Source organism: Manis javanica, chromosome 1 (genome assembly GCF_040802235.1).
Source record: "Manis javanica isolate MJ-LG chromosome 1, MJ_LKY, whole genome shotgun sequence".
NCBI lineage: Eukaryota > Metazoa > Chordata > Mammalia > Pholidota > Manidae > Manis > Manis javanica.
The window spans coordinates 216,444,610-216,465,065 of record NC_133156.1 but is presented as its reverse complement, the minus strand read 5'-3'; the positions used below and the strand labels follow the sequence as shown (position 1 = coordinate 216,465,065).

General features: G+C 40.1%; 1 protein-coding gene across 8 annotated transcripts in view; it reads left to right on the top strand.

Moving 5' to 3' along the window:
• LTBP1 (latent transforming growth factor beta binding protein 1) overlaps positions 1-20,456 on the top strand; it is a 375,947-nt gene that overhangs the window by 326,176 nt on the left and 29,315 nt on the right. For 4 of the 8 annotated variants that reach the window (XM_073214444.1, XM_073214439.1, XM_073214457.1 and 1 more), the window contains 4 exons: positions 3,463-3,588; positions 6,964-7,107; positions 19,527-19,703; positions 20,337-20,423. In XM_073214444.1, the coding sequence (XP_073070545.1) occupies positions 3,463-3,588; positions 6,964-7,107; positions 19,527-19,703; positions 20,337-20,423 (534 nt within the window). The remainder of the gene's footprint in view (positions 1-3,462; positions 3,589-6,963; positions 7,108-19,526; positions 19,704-20,336; positions 20,424-20,456) is intronic. The other 4 variants (XM_073214443.1, XM_073214449.1, XM_073214463.1 and 1 more) reach the window with 2 other exon arrangements.

The window sequence follows — 20,456 nt, the reverse complement described above, 5'->3', positions numbered from 1 at the left end:
CTGTTGTAACTGCGTGGAATTAATAGAAAAGAGAGCAAGAGATTTTACTTCAAGAATCTGAACTGAAAAGCCACCAGATTTTTAGGCGCTGGTTTCCCTTTCTCTGTTTTCGTTATCCATCTCATTTTAGAAGGGAAATCAGTTGCTAGTGGGAGTCAGTTGAAGGTTCCTCACTCCAAAAAGTAGCCCCTGTGGGCACACAGCAAAGGTACAAAATGCTCAGGGGCCCTGGGGTCTCGCAGGTGGGATGTGCCTCCCAGGCAGTGTCTCTTGGGATGGCTGCAGGTGCGCCCGGAGGGGTTTGTGAGCAGAGTGCACAATGGGGAGACTTTCTGGTGGAGAGAGTGGGTGTGCCCCAAGCCAGTGAGAAATTATTAGACCAGAGGGTTTGCAGGGAGCTCAAGTACATTGACAGGGCTGGAGCGTACATGGGGAAGGAGATTGGCTAAGAACTGTGGCCAGACATGTAGCCAGGAGCAGACGACGAAAAATGCTCTGTGCTCTGCTAGAGAAAGTGGTTGGTGTCCTCTAGCCGGGAAGAAATAACTGAGCATTATGAACAAGGGAATGTCCCTAAAGTGTTTGCAGCTTGACGAAGAACCGATTAGAGGGAGGCAGCGAGACTAGGGACCCGGGAACCAGTCAGGAGCATGAGGAGTATCGGAAGGACAGAGGGTATGAGAGAGGGACGGAGGGAGGGGAGAGGGAAGGGCGACGCTGAGATTTATGGCTGCGGTGACTGGTTGGATTCTCTGATGAAGGGAATAGAGGAGAAATGGAGGCAGGTGAGGAGGAGAGGGTTAGTAAGTTCAACTATGAACATGCCCAATAGGTGTTAGGTAAGTGGTTCTAAAGGACAGAGGTCAACCCTTAGGAAAGACTGGGAAATCCTCAGTATATAAGTAGTAATGGAAGAGTTTCTGAGTTTCTTTCCAGCCCTTAGATCATACAGTTCAATGAATAATGTAATGTTTTAGACAGATGCCCATGTCACCAAGCCTGAAACCAGCGGTGGCCTGTGTCAGGTGATTGGAGGACACCATGCAGCTGCTCCTCTCATGACTGGGTCGGTGCATAAATCATAATCCCAGCGTTGGGCGGACACCGAGAGTCATGAGAACAGATTTACTGAGTGCCTTCTTTCTGTCAGTTGCTGCAAGGGAGACTAATTTTTTTTTAACGTGAAGTAATTTCATGGAGTGTTCAGTTCAAATCGAGGTAAGATGCAGAGGCAAAGAAGGAAGGTTAGAGGCAGTGGAGGTTTCTCCTGAAGGTCAGGAAGAATGATTCAGGAGGAAGGCGGTGAATTCGGTTTTAGGCTTGATAAGTTTGAGATTGTAGCAGAAGGTGCAATGGGAGTGATTACAGCAACAAGGATCCTGGCTGGGGACAAAGACTTGGGATTCCTTCTGAGGGCCGTGGTAACTGAAGTGGAGCCTGTAAAAGGTGGAGCAGGAAGGACTGAGGGCCTGCAGATCCCAAGGAGGGCCTGGCAGACATGCCTTCAGGCTGCGTAAGAGGGGAGGGCGAGCCGCAGGGTTAAAGGTGGAACAAGAGTAATGCTGTCATGAGTCATGAGAAGAGGGAGTTGGGGGGGGGGGGATGCTGACCGGCCTTAGAGGTCAAGGGTGATAGTGACTGCCTGGAAAATGACCATCAGATTTAATGATAGGTCGTCATTGGTGGCTTTTCTCAGAGGAATTTCATGGAATAAAGAGTTAGGAGGTCAGAGCAGGTCATTTAGGAGGAAGACAAGGAGGATGGGGAGTAAAAATAATAATTATTATAATAGTTGACACATATGTGCTCCCTATGTTCCATGCCAGGCAATCTTCCAAGCACTCTTTATGTTTTATTTTGTTGAATCATCAGAGTAATAATATTGGTTATTAATTATTATAATTGATTTTTCTATTAGTAGTGCTGCTGTTGATTATTAATTTAAAACATTATTAGCTGTTGTTGATTTATTAATTTTATTAATATTGGTATGGTTACTATTATTTATTTACTGATGAGATACATTAGGAAATAAAGGCAGTGAATGAAGATGGATCTTTTGAAACATTTTGCAGCAATAGAAGGACTGGAAAAGCACAGTAGGGGACATGGTTAAGTGAAAGCTTTTCCAGGAGTTTCTAACTTTTTTGAAAGCAGTGAGGGAAGGAGGCAGTGATGATTAACTGTAAATGAGAGAAGCATGAGCAGGTAGGACTGAGGTGGGAAGAAACTGGCTGGGAGGGGACAAAGGACCCCATCTTCACAGGAGAGGGGACACAGTTTTCTGTAAGAAAACTTTAGTCACTCATATTTTAAAATTCAAAAGTAAGACAGTCTCTGAACTTATGCTTCATTGTGTTAGAAAATTAGGAAAGGGAGTGAGACAGCTTCCAATTATTATTGCTTGCATCTTTTTTTTTCTAGAAAATATCTTAATTCCATGTTAAAACATGTAGAAAGAGAAAGGCTCACTTTTATTCAACATTAACTCCACCAAATGAAGTTCTGTCAAGTTATCATTTTCCTTATGATTTGTTACTTTATTTTGTTATTTCAACATAAAAGTGAATTCTTCTTCATGTGTGTTTGGATGCAGTAATTGGATTTTCTTAACTGTTACTTAATAACCCTGAATGAAGAAAATGAGTAACTGTAAGGACAGAAAAGAGTTATGTCTAAAGTCTGTCTGTGATGATGCAATTGAGACATTGCTTTTATGAGAACGTCTTTGTTAAACGGGGGAGGAAGGCACAGGACCACTCTCTATTGTGCTATCTAGTACCAAGTTTGTAGGGAACAGAATGAATTGACAAGCTGGCCACCGGCTCATCAGTTGTAGCATCATAGACATTTAGGACCTTGAGTGGCTATAACTTGGTGACAGGTTCTTGTGAATGGCTGGGACTGGCTGGATGCACTGTGCTGAGCTCCTCAGATTCTCTGTCTCCCTCTCCTCCCTCCCGTCCTCTTCCTCCTCCTCCGTCTTGGTGGGATGCTGTTTAGACTTGACCAAAGTTATGTATAGGGGATGAGTAAACATTGGCCAGGCAGGGCAGTGCTTCTGTGAGCCCCCAACTCTACCGAATCGAACTCAGCATTTACCGCAATCCAAAAAGGTGACAGTGCTTCCACATATGTCCCCTGGGGAAATACACTCTCCTTGGAAATAGAGTTGAAAAACACTTAGAAAATACCCACTGTGGCCACAGCAGCAGTCATTTCAGTTTGAAAACATTTCCTGAGGAAAAGTAAATGTTTTCTCGTAGAACCCAGTGTTTTGTGTCTATGCAGACATTTTCATCAAAACATTTTATTTATATGTAAAATGTTTCAAAAGTTCATCCTGTGTAAACATGATCATCTAATACTAATCAGGGTGTGTGCAGAACCTTTGTCCATCCATTAATATCTGGTGTTTGTCAGTGTGTGTTTTGTGTCTGATGTTAAATGTCTTTTTTGCAGATATTGATGAATGTGTAAACAACACTGTTTGTGACAGTCACGGGTTTTGCGATAATACAGCCGGCTCCTTCCGCTGCCTCTGTTATCAGGGCTTTCAGGCCCCACAGGATGGGCAAGGGTGTGTGGGTGAGTTTTTAGACTTCTTTCCCCAATATGTTTCACATCTCCTTACTGAAAAAGAAAGTCAATGGGATCAACAACAGGAGAGATTGTAAGCAAGGTAACTGGGCAGAATCTCACCATGATTCAATTTTGTCATACCACTTGGGGTTGTGCAAAAAGATCCCTATGGTTTCTGAAATCATTATGGACATTCAGAAATACAAAAGAGTAACATCCAATTCCAGTGTATCTTTAACAGAACATCTGTTTAAACTCTTAGCTGAGGACACGGAACTCTTCAGTCCCTCTGGCACAGGAAATAAGAGTCTGGCGTGTGGTGTAGCTTGTCGGTCTTCAGAATGCACCTCCTTAAGCTGTGCATTTAAGGACAAATGTTGGCAGGAGTTTCAGTTTCCAGGAATGACACCTGTAAAATGATGCTTTGGATTGTTTGACTATGTTTCTTCAATCTGTTCCGGGATTGACGGAGCCCAAAGGAATCTTGACCATCATTAGCTGTCCAAGAATACGGGCCAGCACGTGCTCATGTAGGAGATATTTTAAGTTCCATTTTCTGTCAGCTGTGACTTCTTTAAATCAAATTCCTTAGGAAACTTATCTGTAATTAGCATGCCTAAATGGGAAAGAGAAATAAGGTTATTAAATTCAGAACCTCACAGGTAATAAGACTTTGTATTCTTAAGAAAAATAGCTCTGCTCGTTTTATAGCAGATGGCATTGGAGGAGGAGGCAGTAACTTTTTAATTTGAGAAGTTGCAATTGAAACGTTAATTCATTTCCCATCTGGGTTAAACTGGGAAAACAAAAGGTATCTGGAGGTTTTGTGATAAAATCATTTGAATAATAGCCAGTTTTAAGCAAGCACTATTGTAACTGCTTGTTCCAGCCGCTGCTTTAGTCTTCTTTGCACTGAACTACAAGTGATAAAAATTGCCTGACATTCGCTAAATATTTTGACTAAATAGGACATGTGGTCCTGGCCCCCACTTATCTTCTCAGCCTCACCGTGTTCTTCCTCACCTTTTAAGTTCCAGCAACATAAAACTGCTTGTGGTTTTGCTCACGTAGCTGTGCAATTTTTTGGCTGTTTTCTTCTGCTGCTGGAAACACCCTCCCAACCTCCCCCCACCTGAACCTGGATTCATCCCACTGGTTCCTGAAGGTCAAGGTTAAGGTCATGTCCTCCTAGACACCGTCACTGCTCCATCTTTCACTCTCAGGCTGAGCTGTGACCCCTCCGCCTGCTTCTGGAATATCTTCAGATTCTGTTCTAGCACTTACAACCTTTCTCAGAATAATTTAATCATGTGTGTACTGCCTGTAGCCACCTTCTCCAGGGCTGTGAGAACCATGCAGTGAGGAGTTTGTTTCCCTCCCCACTGGGCGGGCCTGATGTTTGGCCTGCTGTAGGTTCTCCACAAATGTCAGCTGTTCCCTGTCAAGATATCAGATGTTGAACCACTGACTCCATACAGCCCCTGAGCCCCCGGTTAATGTTCATTTCTAACCGGCCAGCTGAGCACACCAAACCCATCTCGACATTTCATTTCTGCCCACAGAACACAGCCCTTAGAGAAGTATTTGTTATCATTTTAGTAAATTCAACAGGTGTCATTTTGTCTGTTTATTCAATCTTTCAAAAATATGAACTGGGCACCTATTATATGCACTTCATCACATTGAGGGTTGTCTAGAATTTAAGAAGTAAAACAGTTCCGAGACCACCCTTTGGCCTTGATGTTTGTTTTCTGTACTTCGACCCTGGCTGCCTCCCTCCCCCATCTCTCCTCCTTCTGATCACCTGCTCCTCCTTCAGATGGTGCTTGGCTCCGGTATTACTGCCCTTGCTTGTAAGGTCCACCGCTCCATGCTTCTGTAGTGCTCATACTTTTCATTCTCAGCATTTATCACAGCCCATAAGATTATTTGATGAATTTTCCTAACTTGACTATAAGCTCCATGAAAGCAGGAACTGGGCCTGTCTGACTCATCGTTGTCTCCCCAGGGCCTGGTCCGTAGAAGTAAACTAGAAAATATTTTTTGATTGAATGAATACAGTCTGATGGGAGATTTCAATGGTTATATAAATAATACAAGTAAGAAAGTAGAAAGTTCTGTTGAACATTTACCTAAAATTGATAAATGTAAACTGGCAAATTTCTGAAGTCAATTTTTCTGGTCTAAATTATGACTGTCTATATTGAGGAAATAAACCAACTCTGTGCTTTACTTCATGTCATAGTATCTTTTCATAAGCTAAACCAGCTCATTGGGTTTACATCTGCTTATATACAAAGTGAAAGGGAAAACTGAGGTAATTATCCAGATCAAGATACATAAACATTTTGTCCTATTAACTAGGTAAAGCAGGTGAAAATAAGATTTTTTCCCCCTGAAAAATTTGGATGATTGCTCAGATTTTTAACTTTGTATAAACCATCTCAGAGTGTGCTCATGAAAACTGACATTTGCTCACATTTAATGTATAAAATGCATGAGCATTTCAGATGTCAAGTCAGATATTTTGCTCAATTAGCTCATTAATAATCTCTTAGGCAGAGACAAGGTAAAAGTTAGTGTTGGGTAAGGTCAGGTATACAATTAGCCTTTATTTTGGGGTATGTACCTGTATAATATTGAGTAAAGCATACTCATTAGTATAGATTCCTTGACAGCATTTAATTGAGTATACTTGAATACAGATGAAAAACATTTAACAAAAGAGAAATTACACTGTGGAACACTAACAGAATTTTTAAAGGCACAGTGAAATCAGTGATATGTTATAGGACCAACTTGCTTTACATGAATGATTAATGTAGCCCCATGAATGTTTACAGGGGTCTTTCTTTCATTTCTTGAAGGGATGCACAACCTGAATTTTGGTTGTTAAATTATGAGCATTTTGGCTCCTAGAGAACTGTGTTATCAGACATTGGAGTAGATTTTAAATACTTGAAAAAATGAATTTAAAGAATGCTATGGTTTCAGAAGTGCCAGCGCTACTAATTTTCTTTGAATTCAGAACTGAGACTAGAGTGTCAGGTTATTTAAGACCTCGTTATGTTGAAAAGTCAGGGAAGAGAAAATGCTGCAGCCAAAGCATACATACGATGCTTGCAGTGCAATTCCATGGCATTCCTTCCAGCTGGAATTGGCATTTGGAACCGTTGCTTTGTGTTTTCGTGGTCCTTTCACACAAGTCAAACCATGCCACCCGCCTTAAGGAGCCCCTTCCCCAAAATAGCAGACGCGTTTGATTGCTCACTGGGGATCACCTTGTTTCCAGCAGACACCACCAGCCTTGGCACAGCTGGTAAAACAAGAGCTGTCAGGAGGGAGGCACACGTCTGACTTGATCTCTGCTCCCTTTTCCAGATGTGAACGAATGTGAAATGCTCAGTGGAGTGTGTGGTGAAGCCTTCTGTGAAAATGTAGAAGGGTCCTTCCTGTGTGTGTGTGCTGACGAAAACCAGGAGTACAACCCCATGACCGGGCAGTGCCGCTCCCGGGCCTCTGGAGGTGAGTCACTGTGGCACCGCGATGAGCAGGGGCTCCTCTTGGGGACCTGTGCCAGCCTAGGTTTGGGCCTAACACAGCACGCAAGGTAAGAAATAACCAAATGTTCTGGCACAATGCTGTGTCTGGAAGTTTCCATGCTCTTTTGGAGTCTGCCTTATCAGTGGAATTAGGATGTGGGTAATGACTCTTTGAGCTTAGATGGCCTCTAATGTGCTTTCCAACCCAGAGACGCCATGGGTAGCGTAAAGCATCCAAAATGATGATAGCATTTGCTGGGAATTGCTTAAAACTCAGAGAGCCATCCACTCACGGTTTAATATGGCATCATCTCATTAAGTCGCATGATCCTTGTTTCTTGGCCCTTGGAGGAATGTGTCTTGACACTTCTCTAAATTAAAGGCAACATATAAGCCTCTCAGGATCTACAAAGACTTCCACTTGGAATTCTTAAGGTGTTTTTTTCAGAATTTGGCCTAGAGAGTGGCTGTGTTTGCATTCGTTTAAAATTTGATTTAGGCTGTGTCGTCAGGGCACGAACTGAACTGGAGACCTGACACATTTCCAGAAATTTAATCAGCTTCCAGATCACCCTTTTTAGTTTGTGCCATGTAGCTGTAGCTTGGTTGTATTTTAAGGAAAGTGGAAGACCAAATGGTCCTTTGAGAGCCAAATAAAATGGAACATAGGCCATTTTACATTCTTGCTCAATTTCAGTTGATTTTATCCATGTTTTTAAGATAGCTCTTACCACTCCTGGATAGTGATGTGTGTGTGTGTATATATATATATATATATATATATATATATGCCTGATCTGTGTAAAATAACTATCTTTTCAAGTCATAGGGAGTAAAATAAAAATATTTTCACTTACACACATTTTTAATGAATTAATATAGAAAGGTAAAGGGTGAAGAATTAAATGAACAGGCTAATTCCAAACCAGTCTATGAGGGGGAAGAGACAGCGTATTACCAGAGGGAGGCGCTGCTGTTTGTTCAAGGGACGACCCCTGAGACACAAGCCGCAGAGAAAAGACTTTTCATCTTAATTCTACCTATTATAATAAAAACAAGCAAAAAATCAGAAACCTCGCTGGCCAATAATGGGGTTGGTTATGTAACTGTTTTTTTCTTACTTATCTTTGATTCTGTAGAGTACCACCTTTCCTGCAGCATTATTTTGACTGAAATAATTCATGTATCATAATAGTGTATAGTCACTGAAAGATCTGTGTGAAGATTAGGTAGTCAGGATAAATGCATATGATACAATGTTCAAACCAAGATATTCCAATGAGGACAGTCTGAGGAAGGAGGTTGGGGGAGAATACATGAAAAGATCATTACTGGCATTAATGGGAATTGTAGTGTTTTCCTTTGTTTTCCCAACTTTTTGTAACCTTTAAACTAAATGACCAGGGTTCTGGTCTGCTAAATACTGTCCAGCTCTGTAAGCCTGGCCATGCGATTTAACATCTGCGTTTTGATTTAGAAAGGTTACATTTACCTCAAAGTATTATTATTATTATTATTATTTTTTAAACACATGTAAAAGGCTTTGGTTAATGGAAAAGTACTCTGAAGTATTAAAATAGTAAGCTGTCATCCAAATAGATAAGGGATATCTATTTCTCATCCTTTATGATCTCTTGCGCAGTGGTGGACCTTTAACTATAAATACTTATTTTGCTAGAATGGTTTAATCGTGCCAAGAAGTGGTTCATTCAGTTCACACAACTCCAGTTAAGGTACGTGCCTAGGATCTAAAATTTGCTCAATTCTTTTTGAGAGATTAATAATGCCTTAATAAGACTGTGAGACCATCTGAACCATTTTTGGTGAAATGGGCCAGCGTACGCCATAATATGCTTCTTAAAACTTGACAGTGACTCTTTTTACAAGCCTTGCTCCTCATTACCATTTAAAAAAAAATTTTATGCAACCAAATCCCCAACTCCTGCTTTGCCTTTTTCCTCCCTTTGTCTCCTTGCTCTCTCATTGATTGACTGATTCTGGAACATTCATCTAGTGAGAGTTCACTAAGTACTCCCTTGTTTTTTCAAAGAACATAATTTTGAATGCTCAGCTTCATAAAGTTTGCCTGCCAGTGAATACATAATTTTTCCTTCCTCTTAACATTATATTTAATCCTTCAATTGTGGGGTTTCTTGCCTATTTTCCCCCTTAGTTCTGTGCCTTCTGCTAAATGCTCTGCATACTCACTTGTGTTACTGGTCCACATCAGTACAATCTAACTAGATAGTATCTGCAGAAGCTTATTAATTTATATAGTTGCTGGCAACTCTGACTTCTGCATCTCTCAATTTGTATAGTTCTTGGCAAACTTTGACTGATTCTATGGAGTTTTAAGATTGTATATGATGATCTCTGCATCTTAGTAATCCTGTATCTTGTAATCCTGCAGCTATAAACTGCAGCTAGAGCCATGTCCTTGACCACCTCAGAACCAGTAAAAAATGATCAGTGGTTGAAAAAAATGATTAAAGTTGGAAATCATGAAAAAGGTGTGAAAAAAATGATTAAAGTTGGAAATCATGAAAAAGGTGTCTTTAATCATTCAAATTTTAACTTGAAGCATGTAACTGTGCTTTCATTCACCAATCCTTGAAGAAGGGGCAAAGTCTTTTTACTTTTTTTAGAGAAGTCCACCTTTAGAGTTCTGCACGGCTTGCCTGGAATAAACCATATCTGTTACGCATTATCTATACTGCCCACTTTAAAGAAATAGGAATTTCAAGGTCTTTTTAAAGTAAGTGAATGTGAAATCCCTGTAGATTTTTATAGTTCTTCTCTGTTTTCTACAGTTGTCATATCCATACCTTATTTGATAGCATCCTTTTTATGGAATCAACCTTAGTCTCTCTAAAGCTTTAACTTGTCCTAGATATACCTTTTCTATACCCATTCCTATTTTATTGGTTTATATACTATTTAGTTTTGTAATTACAGTAACAACCCACCAGCATGAAATGTTTGAGGATAAACATAGTTGAGTCTTGGTCAGCATCCTGCCATTGGGCATTCAACCTGACCTGTTGGGAACCTACCCCAGAACAGCCTCCTGGCTGTGAGCATTCTAGGTGTTGTGGCCATTAGTCAAGGTGTTTTCAGACAGTTAAAGAACATCAGTTAATCCAGCAAATTTTTAGGTGGAGGCTAGTTAAAAGAGTTTGCATGACTCCCATGTTTTCTTCCATATGCTACCTCCATAGCTTTTCTTCTTCCTTCCTAATTACAACCCTTAAATAGAATTCGTGCCTCATATCGATTGCACCGAGTATCATAATTCCTCCAAGTGGTAAAGATACCTCAAGACAAATGCTGGGCATAGAAGCCACAGGGCATAAATCTGCAAAGAAGTAAAAAGCTAACCTTTTAAACAATATTGCTTCTCTCTCACTTACCAACTTTACATTTCTCTGCACGGCCCCGGAAGATGACTGGTTAGCCAGAGACGGGTAAGATTCCTCAAGGGAGGAACAACCTAAGACAGGCACAGTCGCAGGGGGGCCATCAGGTGAGAAATTGGGGATCAACAGAGGTGAGGCTTAGAACCTCACCCCCCCTGTTTTGAGAGAAATCTTCTGCACCTGTGGATGTTTTAATGCCCTTGTCTAGCTTGGATTAACACATAGTCTACAGGCACACACCTGATCATCTACATTTGCTCTCTTACAACACTAACCTATGTTTTCTACCTTTATCTATCTTGCATCTACCTACCACTTCAGCATTTTATTAAAAATAAAAAAAATAATAATAATCAAGGGAGAAATGTGGGATCCACATATAAATCAAGTATAAAAATCAAACGAATATTCATATTTGACCTGATTGTTTATAGTTCATAATGCGTGATCAGAACCGAAAGTTTCAGTGATGAATGCCCTTGTACTGTTCACCATGTAAGAACTTATTCACTATGTAAGAATTTGTTCACTATGTAAGAACTTGTTCGTTATGCTTCAGAAGATTGGAGACTGACGAGAACTAGGCTTGAGATGGATTAATGATTGTGCATTGAGCATTGACCCCCCTATACAGAATTTTATTGTTGTTAACAACCATTTGATCAATAAATATGAGAGATGCCCTCTCAAAAAAAAAAAAAAAGAGTTTGCATGATACTCCAATCAAAGATTCTGCTCGTGCTCAGAACAAAACATTTTGTACCAAATTTAAGTTAAAGTGTTTAGCAAGGATTCAAATTAATTTCATTATATATGTGATAGACTAACAGCTTAGATCTCATCCTTCCTGAAAAGTAATTAGGAAAGGAAAGATAAATTTGCAGTGTAGGCCATAACATTTTTACTTGACTGTAAAATTTCCACTGGATAGAAGACATTCTGATGAGCAGTAGCATGACAGTCTGAATACTGAGGACAGCCCTGGAGGCAGGAGGTGGATGTCAGGAATGCAGATTTCAGGTCAGTAAGCAGAAGGACTTTCTATTAACCAGAGATAGGCAGTGAGTAGCTGTCTCCCGCAGTTGTGGGGGTTTCGCTAGATGTATCCAAGAACAGGTGGGATGCCTATTGGCAGAAGGGCATTCTTTTCCAGTGGGGTATTGTCCCAGGTGGCCTTTAAGGTACATCTGAACTTTAATGTCCTAGGATTTTTTATTTCAAAACTACTTCTTAGTTTCTACCTGATTTTTTTAAGATCTGGTCTAATGTTTTTCACTGCTTGGGCCTTTGGCCACTAATTTACATTACTGTGTGTTGCCTAAAAACACCTGAAACAGAAATGACTAAAAATGTCCATCCCAGACAACTCATCACATGAAAGAAGGTATGAATATGAAATATAGCCTGATGCTTTTATTTCCTCAGTGCCTGTGATAATTGCTCAATAAAAACTTTATGTCCTTGGGCACTCAAAAGGAAGCAGTAAATATTTAGTCTTGGCAACTGCGGCCTTAAGCTTTACCCATGAAATGCTGTTCTCTATGTTGATTGGTGCACAGAGGAGGCTCTGTGGTAGGAACTCAACTTTATTTTTAAAACAGAAGGTCTAATGAAAAGAACATGAAAAGATATATATTCTGATCAATGCCGGTGTTCCTCCCACCAAGAAAAGCAAATAACCAAGATTAGAAATTATAAAACATAAATTGAAATGATTGCATGATAAAATAATTGTTCTTTACACAATTCATCATAGGGTTTCCTTAAATATGTCACCTTTCTCTAATATATTTGAGAGCTTATTCTCACATCACAAGCTAGACCCTAGACTTCTTCATCTGGAAACCACCTTAGCAATTTTCCAGCCCAGCTCTTACCAGTTTATTTACTGGTAAGAAGCTGAGGCCTAGAGAAAAGTTCTAAATGTTATTCTTAGGGTCATATTGTTGGCACAGAAACCCAACTCAGGGGGCGTGGTGATTACCATTCTGTTTCTCAAGGCTGAGGACCCATGACACCAAATCCTTCTAAAAAATTGGCTTCTTTTGAACTTTATTTGTTTTGTTCTTATTATGAAAATAATGCATACTCTTCTTAGAAAATTGGCAAATACGAAAACAGAGAAAGAAAATCCCCTGTAGTGTCGCCCTCCAGGGATAATTTCTGTCACCATGTTGACCTCCAGATTCTTTGAAGGGGCATCCATACTCCCCCTACCTCAACAGAACTGTCTCCTGTTTCATCCTCAACACACTGAGCTCAAGTCCTCAGACTCTTCATCTGAGTGAAACTCCTTTCTCTTGGGGCATCAGCCAGTGTTTATATGCTAAAGCCATTCCTCTTATTATAAACTCCATCTTCTGAAACAACTGACGGTGGTCTCACGTCTTCCCTCTCCCTTCTTTTCCCTTTAATTGCTTCCAGGCCATTTCTCTTCCCTATATCCTCTGATCTCTTGCACCAGTCATTTCTGTCTCATTCTCAGATCTTTTTCTCTTGCCCACTCCTTAAATAACAATGTCCCAGTTGCATGTTTAGTCCCTCTTTTTACTCTATATTCTTCTCCCAGGACATTTTATCCTCTTTTAGTCAACTATTACTTATATGGTGAACTGCCAAGTAGATTATTACTTTTAAGGTGGAACTTCTGCCTCCACCTCGCTCCCAAGGGCCACACTCCCTGTTCCCAGATGCCTATGTCTAACCTTTCTCCCAAGGTGTATAAGCATCTCTGCCTGAAATTATCCAAAACCGAATTAAATACCATGGCCTCTCCCATCTGTTACTCTCCCTGTGTTCTGTCATTATCTCCAAATATCAGTACCGGAAGTCCTGAAGTCATTTTTCTCCCCATCCAACCGAACCCTCATAACATCCTGCCAATCCTACCTCAACAGTATCCTTCGATGTCCCTGCTTCTCTGTTACCATTGCCCCTCAGCATCTCTTACTGGGCCTCGGCAGTAGCCTCTTGACTTCTCTCCCTGCCTCTTCATCCATTCCCACTCCACACTGCTGCCTACAGTTTTATGTGTTTCAAAGCATAAATCGGGTTTGCAATCCTTCTTAAAACTTTTAGTTGCTTACGTTTGCCCATAGCATGAAGTCCAAATCCATTTGCAGGACAGCAAGACCCTTCTATAGTCATGCGTCTTTGCATCCCCTGTAACCTAGCTCACTGCTCAGCGCAGTGCCTGACCTATGGCAGACACTTAGTGACTATTGAATAAAATTGCCTCTCTACACCCAGGAATGTGTCTGCTCTATATCCCACCACCCCATTCCCAGGTGGTTCTGTTGAATAAAAATAACTATTCATTTTATCAAAGATGTAATTGGGGCCCCACTTCAATAAGGAATTATCTATTCACACTTCTGTGGTGGGGGGTGGGATAGTTCCTGTCTGTGCCTTGGTAAAATTACAAGTGAAACAAAAGAAAAAAGATTTCCCTGCTGTCAGGGCACCCACTGTGCCAGTCCTCCTCACAGATCTGACACCTGAACTATGTCTTGTTCTCTTTCTAGAGAGATCCACTATCTCTATAGGTTTTGTGTATGTACACACTCTTTCAAAGGGAGGAAACCACAGATAATAACATTCAACTGTTATATTTGGCAGAGTAGGGTTTTTTTTAAATGTCTTTAGTTAACCTGCAAAATAAATTACCATTGAGTTTTTTTTTTCAATGATTTCTGATTAGAAATAAAGACCCTTGGTAGAAAGAAAAAAATGAAAGACAGTGAGACCACAGTATAGAATGCAAACATTGTAAAATGCCATGAAACTCCTGAAATCTTATTGTGTATTTGTAATAGATCTATACCATAAACGTAGGGAAGATTGAGGAACATGTGCTCATTTGTTTAAAAAAAAAGTTTGGTCAGGTTTCTTTGGACAAAGGCAATGATAGTATGAGAACTTTATAGTTACCAACCCATTCTTTTATTTTTTTGAATTTTTCTGCATGTTGTATATATAGTATCTAAAAATAAATAATATGAATTTATAATAAAGAGATGTTGGTATTTGAATGAGGTTACATGTCAGTTAAAGTGACAGGACAAAATCAGAGGGGACACATTCCTATGTATATAAGCCATTTTAAGTTCTTAATATTGTAAGAGATACCCATACTGTTGCACTAGAAATGTATTTGGGATCCTAGAATTTGCATTAAGAGGCCTTCAGAGGAATGGTTTGTACATTTCCTCTTAAACTTTCCCAGACACTTTACATGTTGCCTTCAATGGGGATTTGCTCCTGGGCTCCTCAGAGGCCCTGGAGGTGCCCACATGTCGGTGCTGTGACCAGGCTGCATCCCGGTGATGTCCTCTCATTTCTGTGTCACCGTATGTGCTTCCTGTTCCCTCTCATCTCCGTGTGCTCTCATTTTTCTTTCTTCTCAGTACTTTATTCTGCTTCCAGAAGTCTCTTCTTTCACCCAGACCTGCCCATTTTTCTTGTCCTGAATTTTCCAGTGTCTGGTAATGTCTCCATAAGTCACAGACTTTTTCTTCTCTTTCCCTGTCCCCAGGCTGGTCCCGTCCAGCTCGCTTCTGCATTCTCTTCACCAGAAAAAACAAAAACAAAAACAAAAAAAACCTAATTCAACCTGGCGGGAGTTTATTGCCTGCCTTGAAGTGCGGGGCCATGAGACCAATGTTGTCTTTGACACCAGCACCTGAGTCAGAAAATCAGCTGTCAGAAACACATGTTCACAAGTGACTTCTTCCCTGCCCCTCTGCAGGCTCTCAGAGTGGAGTTCCGTGACTCCTTCACCAGACCACCTCTCATCTCACCCTGTTCCATCACACAGACCTAAGACAGTTGTACATTTTACTCCTCTTCACCCCATCACACCTAACTTGCTGGCCAATTTTTTTTTTTCTCAGTTCATTTTCAAGAAGTTGGTTCAAATATCAACTCCTCCAGACAGCCTTCCATGATAGTCTTGCCCACCCATCCCCTCTGCAGACAGCTCAGGTGCCCAGCACTGTCATGGTCTGACTCCCCATCTTATCGACCTCTTTAGGGATGAGAACTGTGTTGAGGAATCTCCTTCCAAAGTATTTTTTTCTGTTACTTGTTTTCTACCCTTCATTTTCACTTATTTCACGTCAGCCATCTGAAGTAACCACCTCTGACAGCTGCATCCCTTCATACCCAGTCCATTCCTGCTGTCAGGTCCACGTTTGTTAAACTCACCAGGGGCTTTCTCCTTAATGCCCCTTCACATACACACACACTTCTCCTCTCCCAAGTCCCTGAGAAAACCAGAAAAAAAAAAAAAGAAATATGAATTTCTAAGTCCTCCTGACTCTTCCTTGGAATATTAACACTAGAATTTCTAAACTTGTCAAAGTGTGAGTAGGCATAAAACATCAGTGCCTGTGGTGATTTTAAAAATGAAGAGAATAAAAGCTTCCTGAGTAATTCTGTAGAAAGTCATTTACTGAATGTTATCATAGTCACAGAGTTTTGTCACTTAATGTCTTTTTCAGCCCTGTGGGAGTGTTCACCTGTGGGAAAGTTTAAGAGGAAATGTGATGCAGTACTCATGCCTATTTATGACGGTGCTCTTGGGTGGCTGTCGTAGTCCTGACTGTCCAGAAGGACATGGTGGGGATTAGCCTGAAGGCCTTTGAAAGACATTGCAAGTGGCAGGTGGAAGGCCAAGGCTCCCATCCACTTGACCCAACAAAACTTCCGCACTTCCTCCCTGTAACAACAAACCTAAGGTTAGACGTATTGGGGGAAAGAAAGAAGGAAACAATCCTATCGATGAACACCATGCCCTCTTCTTTCTGACAAACTAAGAGAAAAGAACCTTCCAAAAAGGCTCTTCTCAAACCCATGACTTCCTATTCGGAGCAGGGAATGTGATTGCCCTGTGCATGGCCTCCTTATAGCTGAGCTCTGCACTAGCAAGGATTATCTGCTGGCCCCTCCCCATCGGTATCAAAGAGAAAAAAGAAATAGAAGAAAGGCAAAGCAAAGCAAATTCATGCTCGTTGAGGTGCTGAGAAGCCAAGCCCCATAGAAGAGGTTGGGGGAAGCACTAGGCATGAGACATTGGACCCAACCTAAATTATAACCTGCACCGTCTATGTCACGGAATTACTCTGTGGATCTCAGAAAAAGACCTCCGTAAAAGTTCCTTCAAAAACACATGTGTAAAAGGTTCAAAAACTCACTTCTTTATCACCAGCCGTAAGACTAAAATACACAAATTGTTGTTTATAGATGTTAAAGCCGACCTCTTAATACAAATTGAAAAATCAAATCTGGAAATGCTGGAGAAGCAATGTATTTCTTAGAAGTCCATGGCATGAGGGAGTAATACGGCTAATCTTATTTGTAAAATCCTTCAGAAAAATAAAATTCATTCTTTTTAATGCTTGGCACTTTCTATGTCCATTGATTTGATCTTCTAAAATTATTTTGCCATAGAAACATTCCTCCCTTGGCCCCAATGACCTAAATTCATACAGAAAATCTCTAAAGAAATCACATTACTTACATTTACTGATCAGAGTGTTCCCTCAGTAGAAAAATGCTCTAGAAAGTTAATTATTTAAGGGTTAGGAAGATAGGGAAATTGTAGTTTTTCACAGAATGACCTTGTGGACCAGTTTTTTAAAAAAGAATTTGCATCTCTTTCCAAACATGGATGAGATCCTGACTAAGCCTCAATTTCAGCTGTACAAACATCAACCTTTCAAACTTCTTGCTAAGAAAATAAGAGCAAACCTTGTAACAATAATAATTCAATGATATTATTGATTGTGTCCCTTATGCAATAACCTGTGTGTTTCCTTCCAAAGATAAAGGAAAACAAAGATAATTTTATTGCTTAGTTTCTTGCTGCAAGTATAACAAACATTGCAGAGAACTATTTATATATAAAGATTTTGATTTGGATGCCCCTGATTTCCAAAGGCCCATGAATATAGCCATCTTTGCTCATGTCCTGCTATACAGTATTCCATTTTGTAGTAAACATCATGGCACACCTACAACTTTGTAGATGAAAAATACAAATTATTGCGCCCTCTTTTAGCACAGACTATAAACTTGATTGGGAAAACTCTAGCTGTGTTGCTGACTTGATTCACATATTTCTAAATACATTCCTCTCTACTAGCAGCATTTTTAGGCCAACTGAATAAAATAATTGAGCAGAACTAATAGTAATAGCCTGTCAATTTATTCATAAGTGTTAGGGAAAGTTTATGTAATTTTCTACAGGACTTAACTGATTTAATAATTGCAAGTACCTACCCTTAGTTTTCCCAAATGATTCTGTGTGTAAGATGCTTGGAGCCCTCATGAAGTGAATGAAGGGGTGGTCATTCCCTCAGAGCAGGCAAAGCGCATTTCTGTCCTCGGCACACTTGGAAAGATAGATGAGCCGAGGCATGTGGCAGGTTTTACCCAATTTCACACACGAGGAAATGATTTAAAACTGCTTCATAACCTGCTGCATAGGAATCAGCATTTCAGTATTTTCCTGGACTCTTACTCTAGGTTTGAATTTGTTATTAACTGTTAACACTAACTTAGAGTCCAACCTGCATATTCTGTGAAAGACAGAAAAATCTGAGAATTAGCCAGACATGTGTGAGACAGTTTTACATTGTCATTGATATTCTGTGTCCTGAGAATAATATATACGACAAAGGTTTCTTTGCTGCTCTGCTTGTTTTTATTGCAATAAGAAGAAAGGGCTGTAGAACTTACATTTTAAGAACACCTTTGCTGTTTGGTATATTAATCAAGTTTCCACCACCAGTCTGATCTTGCCAAAATAAATACATAGGGAATTATTGTGAAAATAACTCCTTAAACTTTCCTAATGATAAAATTATCTACCATCTTCAAAGAAATGTAGGTGTTGACATTAAGGTCTTATTCTCACTGGCAAATGCTTTCCCTTTGTCCTTAGAGTTTCTTTGGGTCTAAGAATCTGGAAACAGCAGAGTTCTAATGAAAATGTATCATTAGAATTAATCTTAAAAAAATGTGATGCAGTAGTCATCTTATGTGATACAGCATAAAATAAAAACTATTCATAAATTCTATCTGGATGATAGGCAGTACTTTGAGCTCTATAGCACATAGTAGGGAGGAGATTAGACCTTCCAAATCTGGTCACAAAAGACTGAACATTTTTTAAAAGTATAAACTTGTTCATAGGCTGCAAATCTGGTGGAACTCAGTCTTTTTTAATATTATCTGAAAGTAGATGGACTTGGTTCCATCCTTTGTATTCTATCCTATGACCTTGTTTGTCTTTTCTCACAGAAGGTTAAACTGAGTCTGTTAGAACATATATTCCTCTAGGATGTACTTGATGGCAGACTAGCGCCCAGCCTTGAAATTCTACCGAGGCTTTAGCTGGCACTTATCATTTCATTCTAAGTCATACATTTGCAGCAATTTTCATAGTTAGATTTTCAGTTAATGAAAGGTTTTTATAGACTCTAGGTTACTGCATAATTTTTCTGGTTATCTTCTGCTTTGTACTCTTTAGAAAAGACTGGGGGCACAGCTGATTCAAATAATCACCTAAGGGTTAAATACCATGTGTGGCCCCACATCTCTGCTCGAGGGCTGGGGAAAATTTTCACTGATTTAAGTAGGTGTTATAGCTCAGTAAAGAAAAGTCTTGTGTTTGGCAAGAAAGCAGATATGGAAACTCTACTCACAGCCAAATTTACAAGAATAAAGTAATTCATTAACATAGAAGAAAATGATTTTGACAGATTTACGCTCTTGGGGTATGTTAAAAATATACCCAAATTCTTCATGCAAGTGCATTTTTATCTTAAAACAAGATGACTCGGACACTGAAAGTGCAAAACAGCTTTCTGTAAGCAAATGCTGTTGACACCTGTGCTTTCTTCCTCTGTGTCTGCTGCCCGGTCGTGATGCAGATCTGATGCACCCTGTCAACACTCTCTTTTACTTTATCCCCTCTACTTAGACTTAGATGAAGATCAACCCAGAGAAGAAAAGAAAGAATGCTACTATAACCTGAATGATGCCAGTCTCTGTGATAATGTGCTGGCCCCCAACGTCACCAAACAAGAATGCTGCTGCACCTCTGGGGCGGGGTGGGGAGATAACTGCGAGATCTTCCCCTGCCCTGTCGTGGGGACTGGTAAGAATCAGCTTAGTGGTGATTCACACTCGTGTTTGGTCGTGCGGTGTCCACAGGCCTTGGAATGTTGTCACTTTGGTTACTACCTTGAAGCCTTGAAATTACAGTATCCCTTGGTACCTGCTATAGCCAAACTGAAGCCACCCCACCCCAATATGAATTCTTAACTTCCATCCATCACAGAATATACAATTATGGTGAGGCTCCATGTGATATTTTGACAGAATGATAATTCTGTTTTGCTGCATGTTTAAGTCAAAACCAATCTTTTTTGCTAAAAATGACACGGCGTTAGCCATCACTGGAGCTTGCCCTTTAATGCTGGAGACCACGGAAATGGGGAAATAAGTCATAACCCCAATTAAAACATTGGTAAAGAAAATAAACATGAACTAGGAGGATTTTTTAAATATTCTAAGCAAATTTATACGGTGATTAGATTTATTAGTACCTAATCCATAATTTTTTGACAATTGTACTGAATCTCTGTGCCTGAATTAGATTGCAAGAGTTGTCTTAAAGTTGTTGATTCTGAGAAAGCAAAAGTCAATTTAAAGCATGCATTCGTGGAAGATACTGACTTTCCTTTTCTAACTCTCTTCCTTTGTTTTTTTTTCTCTCTCCTGAAATCAGCTGAATTCACTGAAATGTGTCCTAGAGGGAAAGGTTATGTCCCCAATGGAGAGTCTTCCCATGACGTTGATGGAGAGAACTATAAAGGTCAGAATTAAGCCAGAAATAAATTTGTAATGC